Genomic DNA, 25,125 nt, shown 5'->3' on the forward strand with positions numbered 1-25,125 from the left:
AGATGTCCCTCATTTTTGCGCCTATGCCCTCTCCACCAGTTGCAGTCTATCTTTAAAAACACACCTCTGGTCAAGCTTGGGGTGGGGGCCTGGGATGCCAAATACCAAGAGGGAGAAACTAAACTGCATGCTCCAGAGTGAGAGAGCTGGAGGGAAAGCCACCATTGTCTCTGTGCTGAGCCCCCTGACCCCCCATCCCTCCCCCACACACACCCCCCCCCACACACACACAACTAAAACTGATGCTGTATTAGCCTGTGAACTCCATTAGCTCCACTCTGACAACTCCCTGAGACCCTGCTTCGCGCAACTCACATTCTGCCCAAGGGTCTGTCAGCAGCTGGCAGGCAGAGGTGGGTATCCGGGCGCCGTGGGCCTTTTGCTGACCTGCCCAGGCGGCACCAGCCTCAGTTTGCAGTGTGGCCCTCCCGTGCACATCCAGGCCCAGCACAGGCAGCTCCCAACTGCAGATCACCTTGTAGCTCCCAACAGGGAGCTGGTCAAAGGCAGCATCTGACATTGACCTGCACCAGCCCCTCCCAAGAGGCCCCAGAACCAACACACCTGGTGGCCAGCTTCAGACCAAAACAGGCCACCACCTGACTAGCTCCATAAGTGGCACACCCAAAGAGAGGTCTTGGCAGGCACAAGACCCCACTGGGGTAAATCCCACTCCATGAGGTCAGATTCTACACAGCATCTCGTTATTCTGTGGTCAATCCTCACAGCCAGTCAGCCTGAGGGTTAATCCCACATACTGATGTGCTAACAGCAGTCAAGCTCAACTACAACAGGAGGGCACACACAACCCACAGGAGGGGCACTCTTGGAGCATCTGGATCAGGTGATCAGTGAGACTGTGCCACTGGGCCCCACGGGACACCTTCTACATAAGGCCACCCTGCCAAGACTTGGAAACGTAGCAGATCTACCTAATACATAGAAACAAACACAGAGATAAAACCAAAGTGGGAAGACAAACGTATCCCAAATGAAATAGGAGGAATCTCCAGAAAAAAAGGACTAAATTAAATGGAGGCAAGAAGTCTATCAGATACAGAGTGCAAAACACTAGTTATAAAAATGCTCAAGGAAGTTAATGAGCATTATTCAGAAACAAATAATACAATAACTGAAATAAATACACAAGAAGGAATCAACAGCACATTAGATGAAGCAGAGCATCAAATCAGCATCTAAATAAAAGAATGTAGCAGAAAACACCCATTCAAAACAGCTAAAATAATTTTAGAAATTAGAATAGTTTAAGGGACCGATGGGACAACAGTCAGTTGCCTCAAGAAATAAGAACAATCTCAAATAAACAATCTAATGCTACACCTAAAGGAACTAGAAAAAGAATAACAAAGCCCAAAGTGAATAGAAGAAAGGAAATAATAAAAATCAAAGTGAAAATAAACAAAATAGAGTCTAAAAAACAACACAAAAGATTAATGAAACCAAGAGCTGGTTCTTCAAAAACATAAACTTAAAATTGATAAACTTTTTTTAACTAGACTCATCAAGAAAAAAAGAGAGCGCTTTCCCCCGCTGCCAGTAAGGTGCTCAGCCCACGTGAGACCCTCACTTCATCCGGCAATGAGCACTTGCCTACCTCTCGCCCACACCGTATCTTCTGTCTGGAGCTCGCCTGCATCTACTCAGCCCTCATCCTGCATGATGATGAGATAACAGTCACAGAGATATGATCAATGGCTTCCTTAAAAGCAGGTGGTGTAAATTTGAACCTTTCTGGCCAGGCGTGTTTACAAAGGCTCTGGCCAATGTCAACATTGGGAGCTTCATCTGCAATGTAAGGCCTAGTTGACCTGCCCCAGCAGGTGTAGAGACTAGAGATCCTGCCCCCTCTACCACTGCTACCTCAGCTGAAGAGAAGAAAGTGGAAGCAAAGAAAGAATCTGAGGAATCTGGTGATGACAAATGCTTTGGTCTTTTTGACTGAACCTCTCTTGTAACATATTCAATAAAAAGCTGAACTCTGCTGGGCAGGGGGTGGGGTGGGGGGTGGGGTGCAAATAAAATCAGAAATGAAAGAGAAGTGACAACTGACACCAAAGAAGTCAGAGGATTATAAAAAACACTACCAACAACTATATGCCAACAAATGGGGCAATCTGGATGAAACATACAGTCTTCCAAGAATGAATGAAGTAGAAACAAAAATTTGAACAGACCAATTGCTACCAACCAAACCAAATCAGTAATAAAAGAAAATTCCTAACAAACAAAAGTCCTGGACTGGATGGCTTCACGGGTGAATTTTACCAAACACTCGAAGAATTAACATCTACCCTCAAACTATTCCAAAAAACTCAAGGGGAGGGAAGGCTCCCAAGCTCATTTTACAAGGCCAGCATTACTCTGATTCCAAAACCAGACAAAGACATTACAAAGAGAAAAAAAATTATAGGTCAATAATCCTAATGAACATAGATGCAAAAATTCTCAATAAAATATTAGCAAACTGGATCCAGAAAGACATTAAAAAGATCATACACCATGACCAAGTACAATTTATTCCTGGGATGCAAGGTTGGTACAATATCCACAAATCAATTAATGTGATATACCAAATAAACAAATTGAAGGATAAAAATTATATAATCATATTAATAAAGGGAAAAAAGCATCTGACAAAATCCAGCACCCATTTATGATAAAAACTCTCAGCTAAGTGGGAATAGAGGGGACATACCTCAACATAATAAACCATATAGGACAAACCTACAGCTAATATCATACTCAACTCATACTAAAAGTATGAGTTGGGACAAGATAGATATGCTCACTTTCACCACTCTTATTCAACATAGTACTGGAAGTCCTAGCCACAGCAATCAGACAAAAAGAAGAAATAAAAGGAATCCAAATTGAAAGGAAGAAATAAAACTGTCATTATTTGCAGATGACATAATATTATAGAGAGAAAACTCTAAAGATTCCATCAGAAAACTACTAGAACTGATAAATGAATTCAGCAAAGTAGCAGGATACAAAATTAATATCCTAAAATTGTTTTCATTTTTATACATACAAAATAAATTATCAGAAAGAGAAATTAAGAGAGCAATCCCATTTACAATTGCATTTTTTAAAACATCTAGGAATAAATTTAACCAAGGAGGTTAAAGCTTAGTACAATACATTGAAGAAATTACAAATGAATGGAAGCATATACCATGCTCATGATGGGAAAAAGAAAATTAACATTTTAAAACTACTGCAATCACTATCAAAATACCAATGGCATTTTTCATAGAAATAGAACAAATAATTTTAAAATTTACATGGAACCACAAAAGAACCCAAATAGCCAGAGCAATCTTGAGAAAAAATATCAAAGTTGGAGAAATCATGATACGTGGTGTCAAACTATATCATAAAGCCATAATCAAAACAGCATGGCATTGGCATTAAAACAGACACAGACCAACGGAACAGAATGGAGAGCCCAGAATTAAATCCACGCCTATAAGGTCGATTAGTCTATGACAAAGGAGGCAAGAATTTACAATGGGGTAAAGACAGTCTATTCAATAAAAGGTGCTGTAAAAATTGAACAGATACATGCAGAAAAATGAAACTAGAACAGCTTCTACCATATATAAGAATAAACTCAAAATGAATTGAAGAATTAAATATAAGACCTGAAACCATAAAACTTCTTGAAGAAAACAGGCAGTAAACTCTCTGACACTGCTCTTAGTAATATTTTCTCTGATATATCTCATCAGGCAAGGGAAACAAAGGAAAAAAATAAACAAATGGGACTACATCAAATTAAAAAGTTTTTTCACAGCAAAGGAAGCCATCAACAAAATGAAAAGCCAACCGACAGAATGGAAGAACGTATTTATAAATGATATATCCCATAAAGGATTAATATCCAAATTTTATAAACGATTCATACAACTCAACACCAAAACACAAACAATCCAATTTAAACAATGGGCAGAAGACCTGAATAGACATTTCTCCAAAGAGGACATACAGATGGCCAACAGACATATAAAAACATGCTCAATATCACTAATCATCAGAAAAATGTAAATTAAAACCACAATGATATGCCATTGCCTCACACCTGTCAAAATGGCTATGGTCAAAAATCAACAAAGTAAGTTTTGGCGAGGATGTGGAGAAAAGGGAACCCTCATGCACTGTTAGTACAGCCACTGGCCACTATGGAAAAGTGTGGAGGTTCCCCCCAAAATTAAAAATAGAATTATCGTATGATCCAGCAATTCCACTTCCTGGGATATATCTGAAGAAATCCAAAACATTAATTTGAAGAGATATATGCATGCCTATGTTCACTGCAACATTATTTACAATAGCCAAGATATGGACGCAACCCAAGTGCCTATCACTAGACAAACAGATAAAGATGTGGTACATATAACAATGGAATATTACTCAGCTATAAAAAAGAAAGAATGAAATTCTACAATTTGCAACAGCATGGATGGACCTAGAAGGTATTATGCGAAGTGAAAATGAGTCAGACAAAGTAAAATACCCCATAATTTCACTTATATGTGGAATCTAAAGAACAAAGTAAGAGTACAGAACAAAACAGAAACAGTCTCAGGCACAGTGAATAAACTGAGGGTTGTCAGTTAGGATGGGGTGGGAGGATGGGTAAGAAAAGTGAAAGGAGTAAGAACTCACAAATAGTCATGGGGATGTGAATACAGCATAAGGAATACAGTAAATAACACTGTACTAACTACGTATGGGGCCAGGTGGGTACTAAAATTATCAGGGGAATCTCTCTGTAAATTATATAACCATCTAACCACTACACTGTACACTTAAGACAAAGAAAAAAACATTCTAAGTCATTTAATTATTGCATTCTGACTCCAGGTTCCTTCCTGAGAAAACAAAGTATTATAAATGAAAAGAAAAAAGTAACACATTATTGGAAGAAGCACTTAGGGTAATTTTAAAAAAGAAAATTGTTAAGTATGGAATGTTTTATCAAATAAATAAATAAATAAAAACCAAACCTGTGAAATTAGGAAGAGGTCATGCTTGAAAAAAGCATGTTCCCTTCTTTCGTTATGGCTAAGTTTGTGCTTCTTTTTTTTTTTAAATATATATTTTATTGATTTTTTTACAGAGAGCAATGGAGAGGGATACAGTTAGAAACATCAATGAGAGAGAAACATCGATCAGCTGCCTCCTGCACACTCCCTACTGGGGATGTGCCTGCAACCAAAGTACATGCCTTTGACCGGAATCGAACCTGGGACCCTTGAGTCTGCAGGCTGACGCTCTATCCACTGAGCCAAACCGGTTAGGGCTAAGTTGTGCTTCTGTCCAAAAGATAAGATGACCTCCTAAGATCCTTCCAGAACTAAGATTGTGTGATTCTGTTGTAAAATGTCTTCCTAAAGACTATACTTTCAGGGATCATTTCTATAGTCCATAAAATATCTCCCTATTCTACATCAGCATTTCTCAAATTGTGTCTATTAGATGTTAATCAATGTTCTATAAGAGTTGTTTGAAAATTGTTTGAAACTTATTTGAAAATTGTAAGTTAAACTGTTTGCTCTTGTTGTTGGTTTGCTTTTTTTTGCTGCAGAATTCCTCAATTTTAATTATTAATATATACCACAACTCTGCAAAAAGGGAATAGGATTAAGAATGTAAGGTCCCCCAAATTCACTTGGGATGGAATCTTTCCAGTTAGGAGCAAGGGTTCCGGTTTGGAGCCCTTTCTTTGAGCAACATCTAGTGACATATTTAAGGATGCACACTTTGGGAAACACTACTGTACACTCTCTCTTTATATACCTTGGTTGTCTTCTAGTCTGCTCTGTTCTCTATACAAAGAATGATGGACACATTAAAAAAAATAGAGGTGCTAGTCGGTTTGGCTCAGTGAATAGGTCCCAGGTTTGATTCCGGTCAAGGGCATATGCCAGGGTTGTGGGCTCCATCCCTAGTAGGGGGCATGCAGGAGGCAGCCAATCAATGATTCTCTCTCATCATCGATGTTTCTCTCTCTCCCTTCCCCTCTGAAATAAATAAAAATATATTTTAAAAAATAATAGAGAAGATATTTTTTACTTTGAATCAAGGAAGAATTTCTTAAACTAGACCAAAAAAAGCATTAAATATGAAAAATTGATCAATCTACATTAAAATGAACTGATCATTAAACCATTATCATAAATTAAAAGAACAGAGAGATGATATTAGCAACACATAAAAGTGACAAAAAATTAGTATGGCCGACAACCTCCAAGACGGTGTTCACACACCTGTGTTGTCCCACATTACACGGAGTGGTCTGCACCACCAATGGCATAGAGCAGAGGTAATGGTGTGTCTCCTCTTATTAAAAGGCTGCAGCTTCTGTCTTGAGTTTTTTCCCTTGGATCACTCACTGCGGGGAGCAAGAGGCCATGCTGTGGGCATTCATATGAAGATCTTCACTTGGCAAGAAACTGGGGCCTGCCAACAATCACGTAAATGATCTTGGAACTCTGGAGCCCTAGTCAGAGCCTTGATATGATTGCGATCTTGGCCAACATCCTGACTACAAGGTCCTGAGAAACAGCCAGAGTCACCAGCTATGTTACAAGCAAGAGATAGCTAATACAATTAGCATCCTTAACACATAAGAATGCCCCATGAATGAATATGGAAAGACAACCAACCAACCAACCAAAAAAAAAAAAATGGTCAAAAGTTATAAACAGGCTTTTTACAGAGGAGGAAACACAAACGGTGCACATGAACAGATGTTCAATTTCATTAATAATCAGGGAAAAGCAAATTAAGAGCGCAATGAAATGCTATTTTACATCCAAAGAACTGACAGAAATTAAAAAGTCTTGCTCCTAAGTCGTTGGCCATGATATGGAGCACAGGTAACCCTTATACGCAACTTGTGGCTAGGTAAAAATGTTATAATCACTTGGAGTGGGAAATGCGGCATTATCTTTTAAAACTGAATATAACTATAACCCACAGTCGAGCCATCCCACTCCTAGGTAGAGCGGAGAGAAACTCTCGCACCCATAAACATGCACGTGGACGTGGAGAACAGCGTTGTTTATACCAGTTGACCCTGAACAACGTGGAGGTTGGAGGCACCTACCCACACAGTCCCAAATTTACATAGAACTTTTGCTTCCTCATCAACTTAATTACTTAACCTGTTGTTGACCGGAAGCCTTAACAATAACATAAACAGTTGAATAACATATATTGCGTATGTTATATGCATTATATACTATCTTCTTACAATAAAATAAGCTACAAAAAGAAAGTATTAGGAAAATCAAAGGAAAAAATACACTTCGAGTACTGCACTATATTTACTGTACTGTGTTTACATCATCTGTTTACAAGATTGTCAGTGCCTACCTCAAGTCTTGTATGATATAAAACATTGTACATGTTACACTTATTACTAACAAGACATCAAAACTGAAAAAATAATGTAAAAAGCAAATTAATATTGCAGGCATATAACGATTCATGCACTGATAATGAAGCAGCAGCAATATGATTGCTTTATGGTAGCCTACTGTAATCAATAGGACTCCTTCACAGTAACCTAGCCTATACACTAATGAATGAATCGTTATAAAATTTTTATGGTATACAGTAGTACAGTCCTATTCGTAATATGGTATTGAAAACATTGTTACTTTTTTAAAAACCACTTACCTGTGATGGTAGGCTGATATGCATTATCTCCAATTAGAAGAGAGGCATACTGTACAGTAATGTAATTCTTTGAAAGCAAACTTATAAAACAGTAAAATAACTAATGCATTATCAATTCTATATTGAATATCACTCATCTTATGCTGATGTAATGAAAATCCACTTCCATAAATACATGATGTTCTACACGATGAACACTTAAGCGATGATGATGACACAAAAACATCTCATACAGTTCTTACCATACAATTATTAGATTTTCACACAAAGACACACACACACATACAATACCGGTAAGTTTATTAACTGTACAGCGTGATGGCTATTTACTATTCATTCAGTGGAAGTGGGTCATCACAAAAGGCCTTCATCCTCCTGGTTTGCATATTGAGTAGGCTGAGGAGGCTGGTCTTGCTGTCTCAGGGTTGCAGAGGGACACAAGATGGAGGAGGTGGAAGGGGAGGCAGGGGAGGCCGGCACACTCAGTGTAACTTTACAGACATATCATAGTTTGTCTTTTTTTTTGCTTTTTCATTTCTCTAAAAATGTTTCTATACGGTACCAATCCTTTTTCTGTTTGCTTTAGTTTCTGTGTCTGTATCATAGAAGGATCCATGTCCCAAGAGAAGTCCAAGTAGTCTTGAATAATTAGAACCCTTCTGCCAAATAGTCTAACGTCAATTTGTTTTCTGGCACTGCTTCTTCTGTCTTCTTCCTTATCACCTGACATTGGGTTGGAGGCACTCACCTCCATCATCATCTCCTGTTGATTCCTCTGGGGTGGTGTCTATTAGCTCTTGAATTTCTCCAAGAACCTCATCTTGAAAGCCTTCACACACACACACTCACTCACTTTTTAAAAAATATATTTTTTAAATTGATTTCAGAGAGAAAGGGAGGGGGAGAGATAGAAACATCAATGATAAGAATCATTGCCTCCTTCACACCCCCTACTGGGGATCGAGCCAGCAACCCAGGCATGTGCCCTGACCAGGAATCGAACCATGACCTCATTGTCCATAGGTCAGTTCTCAACCACTGAGCCACACCAGCCAGGCCACACTCACCTTTTATTAGTATTTTGTCATATCCACAATCTTGCATGGTTTCCTTAATTGGCTCTGTCATAAATCCTGGAAGTCCAGCACATCTGGACAATTCTCTTTATCTGGGACTTGTTTCAGGCTTGGTGGCTTTTACACTTTTCCTGTAACTACGATGGCATCTTCAATAGTGTGATCCTTCCAGACTTTCATGTTCTACCAGGTTCTCTTCCATAGTGCTGACAATCCTTTCTCGAGTACCATGTGTAATGAACCTTAAAGGACTCCCTGATTTGGAGGCTGAATAGACGTTGTTTGGGGGCAAGTAGACCACTTTGACACTTCAGTGTTGAACTCATGGAATTCTGGGTGACTAAGAGCACTGACTTAGAGCAATTATCAAAAGAACTTTAAAGGGCAGTCCCTTACTGGGAAGGTACTTCCTGATTTCAGGAACAAAGCATTGACAGAACCAATCCAGAAAAAGGGTCTCCTTGTCCAGGCCTTCTTGCTGTACAACCAAAAGACTGGCAACTGGTGTTTATCTTTTCTTTTCAAGGCTCGGAGGTTACCAGCTTAATAGATAAGGGCTGTCCTGTCATCAACAGGACTGCACTTGCACAAAAAGGTAGCATTAACCTATCCCCAATCCTGCCTTAAACCCTGGTTCTTGCTCCTCTTACTTACTAACAAATTACCTTTGTGGCATTTTTTTTCCAGAATAGGGCACTTTCATCTATTCTAGTCTTTCTCCTTAGTTACTCTCTTAATGGGGTTTGGGAACTTTGTTGCCTATTCATCTGCAGAAGCTACTTCTTCAGTTACCCTGACATATTTTTCATCTAAACCTCTAAAATGACCACACCATTGTTAACCCCTGCAGCCTAAGATCCATCACCTTCCTTTTGCATCAAGTTGTCAAACAATGACTTCACTTTTTCTCAAATTATTCTCAAGTCCAAGCAGCGTGGTCTGCCCAGGCAAGGTAGACTTGGAGGTGGAGGTGAAGGCAGAGAGGACACACAAATGTGATACTCCCGTCCGGAGATGCGCCAGGGGCAGAGGGTGGCGCACACAGCGGGAGCTGTGCTGTCACATGCTAGAGGGCACACTCTACTGGGTATTAAACAGAGTCCTGGTGGAGTCCTTCTCCTCACACCTCCTCAATGCACATGACAGGCCACCCTCCACCACAGAACAAGATGCCCGGGAAAACAAAACTTGACTACAGAACGGCTGTGTTCCCAAACACCTGTGTCTACGCAGTCTCTTCCAGGATCCCCTTGAGCAGGATAGGAGCTTACAAAACCAAAGATTTCCCAAACCTGAAATAATAGTAAATCTATAGTTAAGCCCTTCAGCTTTTGTCCTCAGTGCTTAACCCTTTGAGTGCCAACCAATATCCTAGGAACTATGCTAAAATTGCCAAGGCATTTTTGCTGATTTTACAGCAGTTTAGGGAAAAAATTATGAATCGCAAGTAAATGAAGTTACATATTCAATATCTTCCACAAAATCATCATCTTCACAGCAAGAATTGACATATTTAGCAATATCATCATCACTAATAAAAGCAGACTTAGAACTGGACACTGCAGGAGGAGCGCGATAGCGCTCCCGACACTTTTGGCGAAAGACAGGAGGAGCGCAATCGTGCTCGCCGGTACTCTAGGGGTTTAAACAATAAACGCATCACAGGGTGTCATGTGTGGTTTGAGATAAACAATACGTACCAGAACTTATATGAGTAACCAGTTTTACTTCTTTTCGGAATTACAATTTACCAACCAATATGGAAATATTTCAGTATTTAGCATTAACTATGGCTATATCCGTGTGCAGTGGCTGAATATCAGGCCTGCTAATACAGAATATGACATGGTCTTTGCAAAGCTCAAAAACATGGAAAGTTAATCAGGTTGAGGAAAATACCCATGTGAAAAAATTAAGAAAATTAAGATAAATTTTTCAACCCCCCCAATCTTTTGGCATCTCTTATACTTTCTAGTTTCTTAGAATATTAACAGTGACTATATTCAGGAATATCTTTGATGCCAGGTATATGAGCTCATTGAAATAGGTTTGGTGTTTGTAATTTTTCACTTAATATCTCCTCACAAAGAAAATCTAGCCTTTTCAACAAGACTGAAGATACTTTTGCTTTTGTTAGGATTGCTTTAAGGATATTATCTTTCCCTAACAAGTAAGATTTGGCTTCCTGATCTTAGTTCAGATAGTAAAAGCCCTTTTCATTTTGCGATTTTTGTTGTTGACACTGTTTTCCTACCGCTTTGTTTTGTATGTGTCCCTACTTCCAGCTTGGCATGAATCTCTAAATTTTGATCTCAACAATTACATCCCTCATTGTTCAGGATCAAGTAACCACTCAGTCTCATATTTGCCCTTTTAAAAAGCTGAACCTTGTGAAATTAAGACTTCCTAAAATGACAGATATGATCCTATTTATGGCAAACAGAAGACAAAGGTGCTCTCTCTAACTGGTCAGAAATTCAAGCAGAAGCACAGGAAATGCTGAGAGCGTGTGGCACAGAGCGAGTTCTTATGGATGCGGAGGATGAGGTGGTGCATAAGGAAGGTCTGTGAACACAGCTACTGTGGAACAAAGACTTAAAATCCAAACTATTACACTCAACTCAAATCCACTGTAAAGAAATATTAACTTTTTTCCTCTAGGAAAGCTTAAGTGCAACTAAAAAGCAGAATTTCCAAAACTGCTTTGCAAAAACGCTGCTTAACACAGATGTTCCTACTTATGTAACTTATCATCTATTTTATATTATCTGGAATTTAGCACATTCAAGAACAAAGTCTTTAGTTCACATAGCAATAAGAGATAACACATTACACACCTTAACCGACCATGAAAAGATTGTTTTATTTCATGAAAATATTCTCAACAGAGAACACTATCTTAAACAAAGCACTTACCATTAAGAAATCAACATGTGCACAAAAAGAGTAAAAATTACTGAAAAATTAAAGTTTTGGGACAATTCACATGTTCAAAATTTAAGAATGATTTAAACTGTGCAAGTACAAATGTCTGTCCTATTGTAATAACCCATATACAGGTGCACTATTCCGCGTGAAGGAACTTGCCTCCTAAGGAAGCAAATCCTGCTTTTAGAAAAACAAACAGTAGCTTGAAAAGAACAGTTAGTCCTTACAAGAAAACCTTAAACTTTGCCCTCTGTGGCTGCTAGCCAAACACACACAAGCACTTCAGGCTTTGTACAGAAGACAAACACAGCCAGATCACATTTCCTCCTCACTGCTACCTTTCAAACACGAATAGCACTAGGATTTAAAACTACTTTACGTAGTCTGTCAGTATTGAGTAATGTCACATTATATAAATAACCCTGTAACGAGATTCAAAATCTAAACTTCATAGTTTACTAGCCTCAAAAGTAATACACTACACGTCAGCTGTGTAACAGGGGCATATTCGATCTTATGAAGACATTAACTTTCACACAATTGTCATTCAGCTTTAGTATAACCAGTATGAATCAAATAACACTGGGAAAAATTATTAAAGCAGTCACACAGCTTCTAAAATATTGCTTAAAATCCAACAATACACAGACCATTTCACGTTCTCTTTCTTCCCTCAAATTAATGAAGCTTCCATTGGTAGAAATATTTCCCCACCCCACCCTCCTCCCTATTAAACACCACTAAGAACTTAGTTAAGATACAAGTCATTAACAGAACCACAAATGCGAGGCAGGACAACATGAGCAATAGGGCACTAACGACAATTATATTTACACGTATAAACATACAGAAATCTCCATTTTACAAGTAAAAGTGCACATAGATCATTACAAAGTTTCACTAACTTTCATCTGGTTCAAACAAAAGCATCACTTGGAAACAGACTATCATTGTAATAATCAAATGAGAACATGGTAACCCCAAATTAAAAGACAAGGGGGGCAGAGGTCCATAAAACTTCTCATAAAAATACTGAGTAAAGTCAAATGGACTTGAACATGTCTTTAGTCTGGTGCATAAATTTGGAGCTGCACCGTCAAACATGGTAGAGCTCTAGAAGCCACCTACCGAGGCTACATCGCAGCTGCAGCAGCCCTGGGAAATAAGGGAGGTCACACTGGGCTGACACAGAAAGCCCTTTGTGGGATACTGTAGTGGTCGTGTTGGCAATCAACAGATTTAGGCACTCTAGTTTAAGGCAGCATTTGAATGGAAGCAGCTGACTTCTGACAACAGTCCTTTGTCTTGAGGTGGTGAGTATCTTCTGTGTTTCCTATGCCAGGATTTCGGTGCTGACTATAGATTCTTCCCGGACTGAGGTGCGGAAGATGTATCACGCTTCACAGAGTTCTTTCAACTGGGCTGTAGGCTAGAGCATAGATGTTTTCTTTTTCTTCTCATAAATACTTCAGGTTCACAAACTAGTTCTTCATAATGCCAAAACTGGAATGTTTGCAGTGGGGAAGTTACAGCAGCATACACAAACAACAGGATGAGAACATTAGTGCTGGAGATGTTTGACAACGTGATTTGTGCTACAAATGTAAAACACAACTAAGACTTTGACAAGAACAAGGGATTATAAACACATGCCTGAAAAACCTAACTTGCTCACTCTACACATGCAACAGGATGTTAAGCAAACACAGAAGTGGCGCAGGCAGACACTGACAAATGGCCATGGTTCTAACAGACAATGACTCTAAAAGTCAATTAAAACAGAGCTGGGATAGAGATGGTGCTGGTGGGACCGCCAAATGTAAGACAAATTTGACAGCTCTGCATTCTTTCTGATTTGGACATCATTAAAATAAATGGAAAAAAGGTTAGCCATTGTTAGCTTTTTTTCCTTCATGTGAATAATTGTGAAAGAGGAATTTAAGGACTTAATGGTTTTTTAAAACAATGTATGGAAATGCTAATGAAGTTAGTAAAAAATAATAATGTCTGCATGCACTCATGCATCTTGCTTCTCTCATTCTCTCTCTCTGAGCCTGACAACTCTAACACCCTCCCCCCCCAAAAGCAGCTGCATGTAACCTCCTTCAACATCTTGCCCATTTCCTCAGAAACCCTCTTCAGGAACCTGCAGTCCAGGAGGAAAAAGAAAAGAACAATTACTGAAGACCTTTGGTAAGACCAAAGGGGGTGTTCAGTTTAAAGTGTCCGTCCTAAATGTCGCTAAAATTATTTTATAGTCAGCTACTGAAAACACCAGAAAAATTTGTAACACAAGCAAAATTAAAGACAAGGCTTTTGTAGCTCCTTCTTCACTTCATTCCCAGCACAACTAGCACTGCACAATCCTTGATTGTACAGTGCTACCAACAAATGTTTGTTGAAATTAATTGGGGGGAAAAAAATCTAACATAACTGGTGACCCAGATAAAATGAGGAAATGCTCTAAACTGTAGTACAGACAACCTCCTCAACCCACTTAATCAAAAGTTTTTTTCTTTTCAACATAAAACGTGCCAGTACTTCTCCCCCAGTCAAGATTTTCTATCTTAGCTTATTTTAAATCTATTTTCCTATTATAACTGCTAAGTAATCACGAAAGTGATATTTCCCAAAGGACATTTTCAAGATAAAAAATACAAGCATTCTATTAATTTGAAAGGGAGCTTGTACGTTCCTGAAAATTACTAGTAAGCCTGAAAATATTATTAGGTCTCAAAAGAAAGCCATTCTATTCACCTAAGAGCTAGACCAGTTTGATTTATTTTGGAAGTTTCTTGATTTGCCTACAATAGATTTTGTGCTAGGTACATATTTTCTTCTTTTAGGAAACCAAAATTTATAGGGAGGAAAATGAAAATGGTTATATTCTTATTTTATCCAGTTAGCCAACTATTATGACTTGTCTTCTTGGAGACTGTAGCTAAATTCAAACGCCTATATAAAACCACTCTTTGGGAATCAGCTTTTTATAGCTTTTCATAGCAGTTTTAATTATTTGAATTTATTGAGTTTTCTGAAGTCAAGCGTGTGTATGTACATGTTTGGGAGGGGTGCCTTTTATCTATGGATTCCTGCCCAATAGGTCAAACCCCATTCTTTATAAGGCAGAAAAACACAAATCCTTCACACAGACTTAAGCAAGACATAAAGCAAAAGGCATCAATTAAGCTCCACACCAACATCACTCACGTTAAAGCATCAACGAGAACAGTTTCTTGTGGTCATATTCACATCTTTAAGATCGAGCATTCAGCTCACATAGTGAACAATAAATCTTGGATGCCCTTTACATTTTCTGATGTGACCCCACCCGCTGAGTGTGTTTTTGTTTTAAGTTATCATTCCTATGTCACCAGCTGCCTGGTTGGTTCAGATGTAAGTTACTGCACCTTTACTGTTCTTCTCCAGAGTTACATCTATGTATGACGTGGGGACGTAGCCTTCTTCACCATTCTGTCTCCGAGCTCTTGTCCATCCATCACCTTTGTCCTCCTCAATAATGTACAGAACTTCACCTTCTTTCATTGCCAGAGTACCTTCATTATGTCCTAGATGAGAGTTTTCATAGTACAAGCATAACTTAAACACAGCAATAATTTCATATAAAAGTTACAAGTAACAGCACACAAAATAACATGAAACTCTACTAAAATTCAATGTGCCTAGGTCCACTGACTCTCATTAGCAAAATCTCTACTTTGTAGCAATACTTTGTAGTTTACCCAACACTTTCATATACATTGTCTCATGTGAACTCTCAGGCTGGCATTAATATCACCCCCATGTAACAGATGAAGTATAAGCCACAATGACATATGACTTGCAAGGTTATTCTAACTGATTTCACTACTTCAACTTCTTTCCCAAACTTGAGCGGTATTGCTATCTAGAAAATTCATGAGATGTGGACCAGGAAAATAGTAATAGTAGTAGTAGTAGTAGTAGTAGTAGTAGTACTACTACTACTAATAATAATAATAGTAATAGTAATAGTAATCTGAGCTCCAAGATTAAGCTCTCCCTTAAGTCAGCTAATACAACCCTTCTTTAGTTTAAGACAGTGAGAGGGTGGAAAGAATGTAGCTTAAAGAGAGAGCAGAGAGAAAACTACACTCTGGTGATGGTAGAAGAAGAATGCTTATAGCCACAGAGCACAAACTTTCTTTAAAACCTCATCAGCCTCAGGGCTCTTTCCTCTCAACCCCCAACCCTTCCAACCTGCTTAGCAGTAACTATTTGCACAAATGAATCTTCATATAACGTATGCTAAATTCCTTCTCTAGTCTCTGGATTACTTTATAGCAATATCTTATTTAAGACTAGAGGTGCAGTGCACAAAATTTGTGCACAGGTAGGGTCCCTAGCAGCTGCCAGCGGCTGGCTGGAGTCTCCCTTCCTGGGCTGCTGGCTGGGGCCTTCCTTCGTTCTGTGCCACCCCCTGGTGGTCAGCACACGTCATAGCAAGTGATCGAACTCTTGGTCAGTCAAACTCCCGAGGGAACACTTTGCATATTAGGCTTTTATATATATAGATTTTCTTAGAATGAGGAGTAACTAAAGACTCTACACAATTTTAAAACCAATAAAATTGGTGGGGAAGGGCCTTAATTCATATACCATTTTACAAAATAACTTATTTATAAAGGTGTTACTGGGCTGCTCTGTGATTTGAGGAACGGAATTTTTCAGAATCCTTTTCCCACAAGAGAGGAAAGAGTGAATAAAAGTCTTCAGGAGAGGACCACAATGACTTCCTCCCTTCACACAGTTTGTCATCCAACTCTTGCAGAGGAAAAGATGGCAAAGTCAGAAGCTACCATACTCTCTCCTTCCCTCAACTGAAAATGTGGCCTACAGAGTCAGGATATGGTGGCATTCAGATATGCCATTTGCCATGTGCTTGTCTCCCAATGTTAGCAAGTTACAAGGAAGAGCTTGAAGTGACATCCACCCACCTTCCACTTACTGGGTGGGCGGATACATGATTGAGCTGCTTGAACTTTTTTTTTTTTTTTAAATATATTTTATTGATTTTTTACAGAGAGGAAGGGAGAGGGATAGAGAGTTAGAAACATCGATGGGAGAGAAACATCGATCAGCCGCCTCCTGCACATCTCCCACTGGGGATGTGCCCACAACCCAGGTACATGCCCTTGACCGGAATCGAACCTGGGACCCCTCAGTCCGCAGGCCGACGCTCTATCCACTGAGCCAAACCGGTTTTGGCAAGCTGCTTGAACTTTAATGAGTACATTAAGCATTAGTCAAATTTCTGGGGGAAATTCTGTATCAACCAAAGTTGATAATTAAATAATAATCTGTATTAGTATACTGATAAATAGGTAATTTTCTTTTAATGTCATGTATGGAATGAACATCTCTGTATCAGTAATACAGTTAAACAAAAATATTCATACTAATGAACTAGGATTATAATTATCTGACAATGTACTATTTAGCTGAGGACATTAAAGTAGATAGCTCATATATGTAGACTTTATCATATATAATGTATTAGAAAAATCATACCATCAAAAGGGTAAATAGCTTTGCAGTGTCCAATAGCAGGCAAAGGATCGTCATCTTCAAAGTCATCATCAAACTCATTGTGGTGACCATGCTGTTGGGGTGGCCCACGGACTTCTTGGTTTGCATCATCAGTGTAACTTCCCTCAGGACTATAAAACATAAAATTATCTCTGATCAACTATCACAAACATGGGAAGCTTTTATATTGTCTCAGGATCAATTCAGAGAATTAAGTATCTGTGATATAGTTCCAAATTAAATCTTTGTTTTCTTAAAACTGACTCTATCTATCTATCATCTATCTATCTATCTATCTATCTATCTATCTATCTATCTATCTATCTCTATCTCTTCTAAAACAAAATGAGTCTTTGTTGAATTTCCTGAAATTAAAAGACTACAATATTCTAGACACATAGCATGTATTCAGTGAATATCTCTCACTATCACCAGGTCCAGAGAAAAAGTAAAGATGTATTAGATACTTATTTTTCATTATCCTGGATTTATCACATCTCTTTTGCAAGAGGACCCTAAAATTCCTTAGGACCCACCCAGACCCGTGTTCAGTTAAAAGGTTTCAGGTGGCTTGTTCTGTCCTGACTCCAGAGGGCTCATCTTAACTCAGCACTTGTATGGCCAGAGTGACGAGTTGACAAGTAGGACTATAACCCAGTCAGATATAAGAGATGCACAGAGACTTTGCTTAGATTGTTGAAAGAGGAGCTCCCTTTTCCACTGGACTTGAACCTAGAGAAATATGAGCCTAGAGCTTTGAAAGATGACCATATGAAGCCTTAAAATGAAGCCAAGACAGTGGAAGGCAGAACTGTGAAGTGGAGAGAGCAGAGTCCTGAGGATGTATCATCTGAGCTCCGAGATTAAGCTCTCTCTGAAGTCAGCTAATAAAATCCCTCTTTAGTTTAAGCCAGTATGGGCAGAGTATTTCATTCTGTCACTAAAAACCCAAAGACTCCTAATAAAGTTCATTTGCAACTAATCATGTTACCAGGAAAGTTAGTAACTTAGAAAATAAAAAACTCAGTAATCTAAAGGCATTTTTTTTTCTTCACAACTTTTTAAACCAGAGAGAAAAATGTTAATAATTTTGCTAAAGAATCAAATAATTAAGATTTTAATAATGGGGAAATCTATGTGATTAGATTTAACAGCACTTTCAGTATGCCTGGAAAACATTATTTTTTTTTACTTTATCTTTATTGTTTAAATTATTACAGATGTCCCTTTTTTACCCCATTGAGCCCCCCTCCCCACTCTCGTCCCCTCCTTAGGCCTTCACCCACTACTACCTGTGTCCATGGGTTATACCTATGTGCATGTAATTTCTCTGGTTGATCTCTTCCCTGCCCTCCACCCTCTTCACTCTGAGGATCCTCAGTTTATTGCATGCTTTCATGTCTCTGGATCTATTTTGTTTGTCAGTTTATTTTGTTCATTAGATTTCACATATAAATGAGATCATCTTGATATTTCTCTTTCACTATGTAGTGGATAAAAAAGCTGTGGTACATTTACACAATGGAATACTGTACAGCTGTAAAAAAGGGGATCTCTTACCCTTTGAGACAGCATGGAGGGACCTAGAGAGTATTATGCTAAGTGAAATAAGTCAGTGGAAGACATGTTTTTAAATAACACAAGCCAAATAGATTAATTATTAAAATCTAGGTTTTATCTAATAACAAAACCCAATATACTTGGGGGTGTTGTTTGATATACTGAAGATATGTACTCTTTCAAAAAAATAATGGAGAGGAGAAACTATTATTTGTCAAGAACATACTATAACCAGGTTTTTACTACTGGGTGCTTTATGTACATTACTTCATTTATTACTAATAACCTGAATAAGGGGTATTTTAATCTCTATTTTATATTTGAGGACACTGAGACTCAGAAAGAATTAAAAATGAACTTAATCAAATTATAGTGTAATTAAGTAGTAAACTAAGATCTCTCAAATTCTTCTCTAAGGTGAGTTCTAATTTGTTGGACTTTATTTTTTTTTTAATATTTTTTTATTGATTTCAGAGAGGAAGGGAGAGGGAAAGAAAGAAACATCAATGATGAGAGAGAATCACTGATTGGCTGCCCCCTGCATATCCCCTACTGGGGCTCGAGCCTGAAACCCAGGCATGTGCCTGGAATGGGAATCGAAAAGTGACTTCCTGGTTCATAGGTCAATGCTCAACCACTGAGCCACACCAGCTGGGCTAATTTGTTGGATTTTATTATAAAAAAGAAAAAGACATATTACAATAAGGGAAATGCCACAATGATATGGAAACTTAGCAAAGTGCCTTTTGGAAGCTCTGGTCTAAACTAACAATACACATTTTTCACAAAACTTTGAGCAAGTTGACAGTTAAATTTTTCTTTGGCATTAGCTACCCAACTCCATCTATTAGGGCATCTCCCCATGCCTGAGGAGCCTATGCCTCCAGATTACAGCTCCAAGAACTTTCTATGTTCCCATCTCTGTTTTGGGATGCATGACAAACAAACTGAGCAGCAATATGAAATTTCATACTTCACCTATAGCTATTATAAAGAAACAGAAAATTTAGGTTCGAAAGACTGATGTTATTAAAGCCAAACTTGTTAAATGAGGGAGGAAGAAAAAAATTATATGAAGTTTAGAAAAAAAGTGAGAAAAGTTTGGGAGAAAAGAAGAAATACAAATAAAATACAAAAAAATGACCTTTCTCGTCCCTGTGTTACAAGATGATTTATGTCACTGCTATGTCTTCTGTCTCCTCTCCCACCTGTTTTGCCTTCAACTTCAGAGAGCCATGCCTTAGGAAAAAAATAAGTAAAACTGAGCTTAATAAATACTTTTAAGAGCTCGTAAGATATTCTACATTTAAAATGTGCTTTGAGTTGTTATGATTATGTAATTCTTAGCGAAGGGAAACCTTTATTCCAGTTTGGTCAATGATCAACTTTATGGCTAATAAAAAATAGTTTAAGTGTTTATTTTTATATATCATTTTTAATTTAAAAACTTCAACAAGGGACTAAACATTATGTACCATACGATACCTTACTTTTAGTTCATGAGCCCTGAAATTAAGTAAATATTTGAAGATAATTCTAGCAAAAACTAACCTATCATGATGAAATTTATACAAATGAATTTATCTCAGACAACTGCTAAACAACAAATCTCTACCTCATTCTTGTGGATTTCCATTCGCAGGCGGTCAATATTATTCATGGTCTCTGCTAATTTAGGCTGCAAACTCCCTGGATCCCCCATTTGTGGATTTTTCTCATACACATCTTTCATTTTGTTGAGTGCTTCTCTGAAAACAAAAAGGAAGCCATAAAATTAAATATTCACTCTATATATTTCCAGATAAAAGAGTTTCATTTTATTTGGGGACTCACATACAACCTAATCTGAAAAGATTCACATCTCTTTTAAGTTTAGTAAAATATTACCTGATTAAAGATAATCTGATAAAGTATGTAGAGTGTGTAATTTATGGAAACACCCTTTAAATCAATTGAAATATCAAAAATAAGTTAGATTTAATTTCTCATTTCTTGCTCCTAAGTGAGATTATATATATATATATGTGTGTGTGTGTGTGTGTGTGTGTGTATATATATATATATATACACACACACACACACACACACACACAGACCTATACATATATGCTTCATCAAAGGCTGGAAGATATTCCTCAATATTCTTAAACTTATCATATCCCAAATCAAACTCATATTCCCATCTAGACATTATTCCAGCTTTTCTTAGATTTCATAGCATCAGCATCCTCCCACCCATCTATACTAGAAATAGAAATGTATCTTTAACTTGCCCTCTACCTCCAAATTCAGTTATTCACCTCCTCTTCACTAATCGTAATAATAATAGATTATGACTCAATCAGCTCTCCTCAACTCTGACAGCTGACAGTACTGACTTACACTCCTTAATACTCCTTTCCTGCCTGATCTCCTGGAGGGTACATTTTCTTTTTCCTTCTCCTCACTCTGCTGTCTTATATCTCCCTCACTGGCTCCTCTTCTTCTCTTCACCCTTTAAATGTATGTTACATAAATGACATAGGTTTCCTCTCATCTCATCCTACACTCCTCCTTCAGAATGATCTCTTATTGTTTTGTTTTTTCCAGTTTTAGTGAGATATAATTGACTCATTGCTTTAATATCACCTATCTTTAGATGATACTCAAGTATATATCTCATCCTCTTTTTCTCCTAAGTTCTAGATTTGATTTCCAAATCCAACTACATACTTTCATATAGATTTTCACATATTTCAAAAATCAACATAAACAAAACCATGACCTTTGCCCCAATTTTATTTTTTCTGTTTTAATTAAGTCTTTATCTATACTTCTGAGGTAGAAAGCCTCCATTTTTCTCTTCTTGGACATCCAATCAGATGACAAGTCTGACCTACTTTGCCTTTTAAACAATTCTTATAATCTACTCTTTTCTATTTTCAAGACATGGTTTCAACATCTCTCACCTAGCTGGTTTGGCTCAGTGGATAGAGTGCCGGCCTGCAGACGGAAGGGTCCCAGGTTCGATTCCAATCAAGGGAACATGCCTGGATTGCATGCTCAATCCCCAGTAGGGGGCATGCAGGAGGCAGCCGATCAATGATTCTCTCATCATTGATGTTTCCCCTCTCCCTTCCTCTATGAAATCAATAAAAATATGTTTTTAAAAAAGAAGTCCTCTAATCGGTCTCCCTGATGTCAATGTCTTTCCTATAAAATCTACTCTTCATATAGTTTTCAATTATCTTTCTTTAGAATACAGAGGTGATAGTATCGCCTACTTTCTCAACAACTTTTGGTGACTCTCCAATACCTCCAGAATTCTACAAAAAAGCATTCAACACTTTATATAATTCATCCTGTACCTTTTCATCCTCATCTTCTGATATTATACTGCACATAATTTCTAATCAAGTCTCCTCCGGCCTAGAGCCAGTTCCAGGCCATGAAAGAATATTCACATTTCTGTGCTTTTATTCATTGTTTTTCATCTTGTCCTTAAATATTCTTACTCTCCCTTTATTGTCTAATTTCTTGTCTGACAAAACCCTATCCTCCCATCAAAGTCTAACTCCAATGTTCTGGAAACAAACCAGCTGTTTGGATGTCAACTCTGATATTTACCAGATACCTAATCTGAGCCACATTATGGATATATTTGATACTCAATTTCTCCACCTTTATAACAGGAACAACAACTTCAGAGGGCTATTTTGAGGAATTCAATGTAAAATGCTGGGCTCACTTTCTAGTACATAATAATCCCTCAATAAACATCAGTTTCCCACACAATCACCCTTCCTCTTCCCCCAACTTCTCCCCAGTGACATTCGTCTTAATTATCCCAGTAAGAATTCATTATTTTTTCCCTCTAGGTTCCCCCAGAACTTTATCTCTCTATTAGCAGCTATCATAATCCAGCTTGTACAGAAATTAAATCAATGAGTTTTATCTTTCCTAACTAAAATGTGAGCCTATTAGGATCAGGAACTATTTTATTACCTTTTTGTATCTACTAAAGTCCTGACAGTCTATTACATATAGTAAGCCCTAAATATTACATTATATGTTATAATTTCCCAGAGACCATTTACATGTTGCTCTAGTAAGAAATATTTTAACATTTAAAAATTATTTAATGGGGAAGTAATATACAACATGGTATATACTGTATTGTATATTTGAAAGTGGCTAAAAGAGTAGTTACTCATCACAAGAAAAAACATCTTTGTGACTATGTATGGTGATAAATATTAAATACTTATCATGGTGATCATTTTGCAACATATACAAATATTGAGCCATGATGTACATCTGAAACTAATATGTTAATACGTCAAATATACCTCAATAAAAAATGTAATACTAATAGAGTTGGTCCTCATTATTTGCAGATTCCATTATCTGTGAATTGCCCATTTGCTAACATTTATTTGTAATCCAAAAAGGAACACATGTGGCATTTTTATACTCATTAGACATGCACAGAGTGGAGAAAAATTTGAGTCATCTGATTTATGTGAGTTCAAAGTTAATGAATCAACAATATATATTAAAAAACTTGTCTTTAAAGAAAGCATAAAACAAGGTCATGTATAGGTCAGTTAATACAAATGCTGTGATCAGAGGCTAATACAGGAGCCCTGTATTTCCCGTTTTGGTATTCACTCATCAGTGTTCACAGTGACTGTATAGAGCCTAACTGCCACAAACGACGAGAACCGATTATAATGCCTTACTTCACTTATAATTAAGCAGACAATCACATCTGATATATAATTCTTAACAATCCCTTTAATCACTCATGCCAGATCTTAAGCTCCAATTTTATCTTCAGTGGAAAAGCAGATAATAAGTCACCAATTCACTGTAACAACCCTTTATTCATCATAGCGCTCTATGTTCATTAAAACAAAACTGAAATACAGGAATGTTTTTATAAAATTGGGGAAAAAATAAAGCACTGAGTGAGTGAATCTGAAGCCATAGTAAAATACTGTTTACCAACATATTTTGCTGCAAAAGAAATAATTATAGCTTCAGGTTTCTACTGAACTCAATTTATATACCAAAGCAAAATGAAATTTATCCAAGCATAAAAGGTAGTTATTGTTGGTAAAACTACTCTTGATAATGAGTCATCAAGTGATTTTATAAATTTTTGGAAGGCATAAATATATATGATTAGCTCCAATAAGTAATCTGCAACCCAAGAAACTCTAACATTTCATTTTTACTTGTGACACAGCAACCATAAACACTTCAGAGTGTTTTTTCCCCTCAAAAGATATTTCAACTAGGATAAATGATTTTTAAACTTTTTATACATCACATCTAAACACATCATTCAAAATAGACCCTGAAAGGAATAATAATGGTAGAGAGAACTTAAAGGAAACATACTTCTGATCTGATTCTTTCTGTAGTTCTCTGTTAAGTTCGTCAATGCGCTGCTGTAGTTTTTTACGTCTCTGTTCTGGTGGCAGATGACTGAAATCTTCTAGTGCTGTGCCCTGAAAAGAGAATCTAAATGAGTATAAAAAGCATTTTCAAGAAATTTTATTTTTCACATATATCTGTTATAAAATAAGAATATCAATTTTTAAGTTTAAATTTCTAATTAGCCCCAAACAATCCCTTTTAAGAAAAAGAAATCTACATAGATATGTGTGTTAATTAAAACAACTGTATTAACAACAGGCTCAAATTCCAGTCAGTATATAAAATCATGAAGCAGGATGGTAAAAATAACACCAGATAAAGATATTAGGTAATGACTAGTATCACATTATTCCCAGATCTTGGCAGAGTTAAAATAAATACATACGGATCTTCTTACAGCAACAACAACAAATGGAAACACGTAACATTTCTCATCTATATATATTATTGTTTATATATAACATATCAACACATCCCAGTCAGCATATTACAAATGTTCAGACTGAAAATATGAAGTCTGTATAACTGAATTATGTAAGCAACTTACCTCATAAAGACACTCTAATTAATGCATATAGTCTTTGAATGATTACACTTGTAAACCAATCTGTTCTTTAGAACCAAAACATACTTGACAATTAAAAAACAAAAGATCCAGTAAGTGAAATGTAAGTAAAGATTATATTCCAATAAGGAGTCTTTTCCAATTATCCTTTTGTACAACCAAATAATATACCTCAGTTGTTCCTGAAAGAATGATATAATCCAAAGAGAGATATAATCCTTCTTTTGGAAGTAAGCTTGATGTTTGAAAATTTCTTAATGCTTCGTTATTCAAAAAATCATATCATTTAAG

The 25,125-nt window shown here is 37.2% G+C and overlaps 1 protein-coding gene and 1 pseudogene across 5 annotated transcripts in view; one reads left to right on the forward strand and one right to left on the reverse strand.

Annotated features, from left to right (window-relative positions):
• The window catches only part of LOC132229727 (large ribosomal subunit protein P1-like), a 2,661-nt pseudogene extending 698 nt beyond the window's left edge, over nucleotides 1-1,963 (forward strand).
• Nucleotides 1,964-11,627: 9,664 nt separating this feature from the next.
• The window catches only part of FNBP1L (formin binding protein 1 like), a 118,668-nt gene continuing 105,170 nt past the window's right edge, over nucleotides 11,628-25,125 (reverse strand). For 4 of the 5 annotated variants that reach the window (XM_059688864.1, XM_059688866.1, XM_059688865.1 and 1 more), the window contains 5 exons: nucleotides 24,231-24,340; nucleotides 20,461-20,593; nucleotides 19,990-20,084; nucleotides 17,268-17,416; nucleotides 11,628-15,286 (listed from right to left, as the gene is read on the reverse strand). In XM_059688864.1, coding sequence (XP_059544847.1) covers nucleotides 15,108-15,286; nucleotides 17,268-17,416; nucleotides 19,990-20,084; nucleotides 20,461-20,593; nucleotides 24,231-24,340 — 666 coding nt within the window. In that variant the 3' untranslated portion in view covers nucleotides 11,628-15,107. The remainder of the gene's footprint in view (nucleotides 15,287-17,267; nucleotides 17,417-19,989; nucleotides 20,085-20,460; nucleotides 20,594-24,230; nucleotides 24,341-25,125) is intronic. The other variant, XM_059688863.1, reaches the window with a different exon arrangement.

Source organism: Myotis daubentonii, chromosome 3 (assembly GCF_963259705.1).
Source record: "Myotis daubentonii chromosome 3, mMyoDau2.1, whole genome shotgun sequence".
Lineage (NCBI taxonomy): Eukaryota > Metazoa > Chordata > Mammalia > Chiroptera > Vespertilionidae > Myotis > Myotis daubentonii.